The sequence below is a fragment of the Eurytemora carolleeae genome, unplaced genomic scaffold, assembly GCF_000591075.1.
Source record: "Eurytemora carolleeae unplaced genomic scaffold, Eaff_2.0 scaffold3348, whole genome shotgun sequence".
Lineage (NCBI taxonomy): Eukaryota > Metazoa > Arthropoda > Copepoda > Calanoida > Temoridae > Eurytemora > Eurytemora carolleeae.
The window spans coordinates 1-1,650 of record NW_019399234.1 but is presented as its reverse complement, the minus strand read 5'-3'; the positions used below and the strand labels follow the sequence as shown (position 1 = coordinate 1,650).

General features: G+C 34.6%; 1 protein-coding gene across 1 annotated transcript; it reads right to left on the bottom strand.

Moving 5' to 3' along the window:
* Window positions 1-1,224: 1,224 nt before the first annotated feature.
* Window positions 1,225-1,646, bottom strand: LOC111717735 (probable pyruvate dehydrogenase E1 component subunit alpha, mitochondrial; the record flags this gene model as incomplete). Its single annotated transcript, XM_023493208.1, is given in 1 exon segment — window positions 1,225-1,646. A coding segment is annotated over 1 exon segment (291 nt), but the record flags the coding sequence as incomplete, so codon positions are not given.
* Between the last annotated feature and the right edge of the window lie 4 nt (window positions 1,647-1,650).

The following is a 1,650-nucleotide window of genomic DNA, read 5'->3' as shown; positions in this document are numbered from 1 at the left end:
AAATTCAATAATTGTTTCAAATAGGTATGTTCGTAAGTGTAATCAAGTATCATCAAATACTAATTTTTACACCTTAATTTTAGTGTAAAGTTGACATTTCTTTTTCAATAAATAGTTTCAGCAATTTCTTAATAAATGTGTGGTGCAGTTTTGTTTCGGCTTGGGTTTAAAGATATACTCTTGATTTAAAATTAGGTGATGGTGATGGACCAAACCTCTGTAGAGTAAAAAAAAGTAAATGTTAGTTCCACATTTATTGAAAATATATTTCGGTCTGGGTTGACCCTCGTCAGTTCTTAAGATTGTTTCTGTCACAAAGATTAAAATATGTATACGCTTAAGAAGGATAACTTTGCAGATTTGGCCCATTTCTGACACTCAGTGTTAGATATGGGCCAAGTGTTAGTTTTTGAACTAATTTCCCCTGTAATACAATAATTTATAATGTGAACTTCGAAGCAAAAATAATTCTCGATTCGCCAAAGATTTATAAATGTTCATGTTTTTACGTCAATTTATATCATATTTTTTCTGTTTCAGTTTCTACACAAGAAAACTTCACTCAGGATCTTCAGTTTGAAACTTTCATCAAGATTGTAGGCAAATGTTCGAATTTAACTGCACTGGGATCCAAAAATGTAGAAAAAACTGGAATCACTTTTTATCTAATATTTTTTGCTTTAGTTGTAATTTCAAAATAAACTTCTTCTTAACATGGTTCTTTTCAATATTTGATTACTTGCAATTCTGGAATAGTAGTTCACTTCTGAAGATCCTGGGTTCATTACTCCAATCCCAGGATCCTTACTCTGAACCATAGGGTCATTCATTTCTACCAATATAACCCCCTCCCCCCCTCCCGTCATTGATAACCCAAGAATCCTTCAATGAAAATTATTTCATAATTATTGATCCATAAACAAATGTAAATTCTTGAAACACTGCACTGCACTGATGAACAAGTGAGAAAAATTGACGCTCAATAATAAAGCCATATTCTAATCATCCATGCTTGTACCCTTACGGCTCTAAACATATTCAGTGTTTAAAATCTTAAAAACTTATTTTTCTCCCCAACAGTTGAAATATTTGTTAACTCTAAATTTTTTTTTATTTAATGGGGGAAATCATTTTTTTAAGATGAGCAATTTCGGCCGGAAAAAGTAATTGTCTAATGTCGTCAAATATTTTGTTGTATTTTCTGGTGTTGAATAAAAGAAAAAATAAATAAACAAATCTGTATTTCATGACTTTAATTCATACAATGATGTGTTTGCATTGGAGAAAATAATTTTGAAAAATTCACTTTTCGATTTCAAAAAGCAAAGGAGGGAACGGAGAAGGTAAATAATGGATTAAAGATTAATAGCTTTCTGTGTCTTCTTATGATCCCAATGATCCCAAGGAGCCACCCCTCGAACCTGTCCCCCGAGATTCTCCTCATATATATCGTAGGTAAGCTCCTCCTGTCCGATCTCTCCATCCGCCTTTACCTTCTTCACGTCGGCGTCGACATCCTTCCTAACCTGGGCCTCGATAGCCTTCAGCTCGGACACCTCGACGAGGCCGGCCCCGACGATTCTGTCGCGGAATCCTGTAATGGGATCTCGAGTCTGTCGAACCTCCTGAACTTCGTCACGGGTTCTAAAT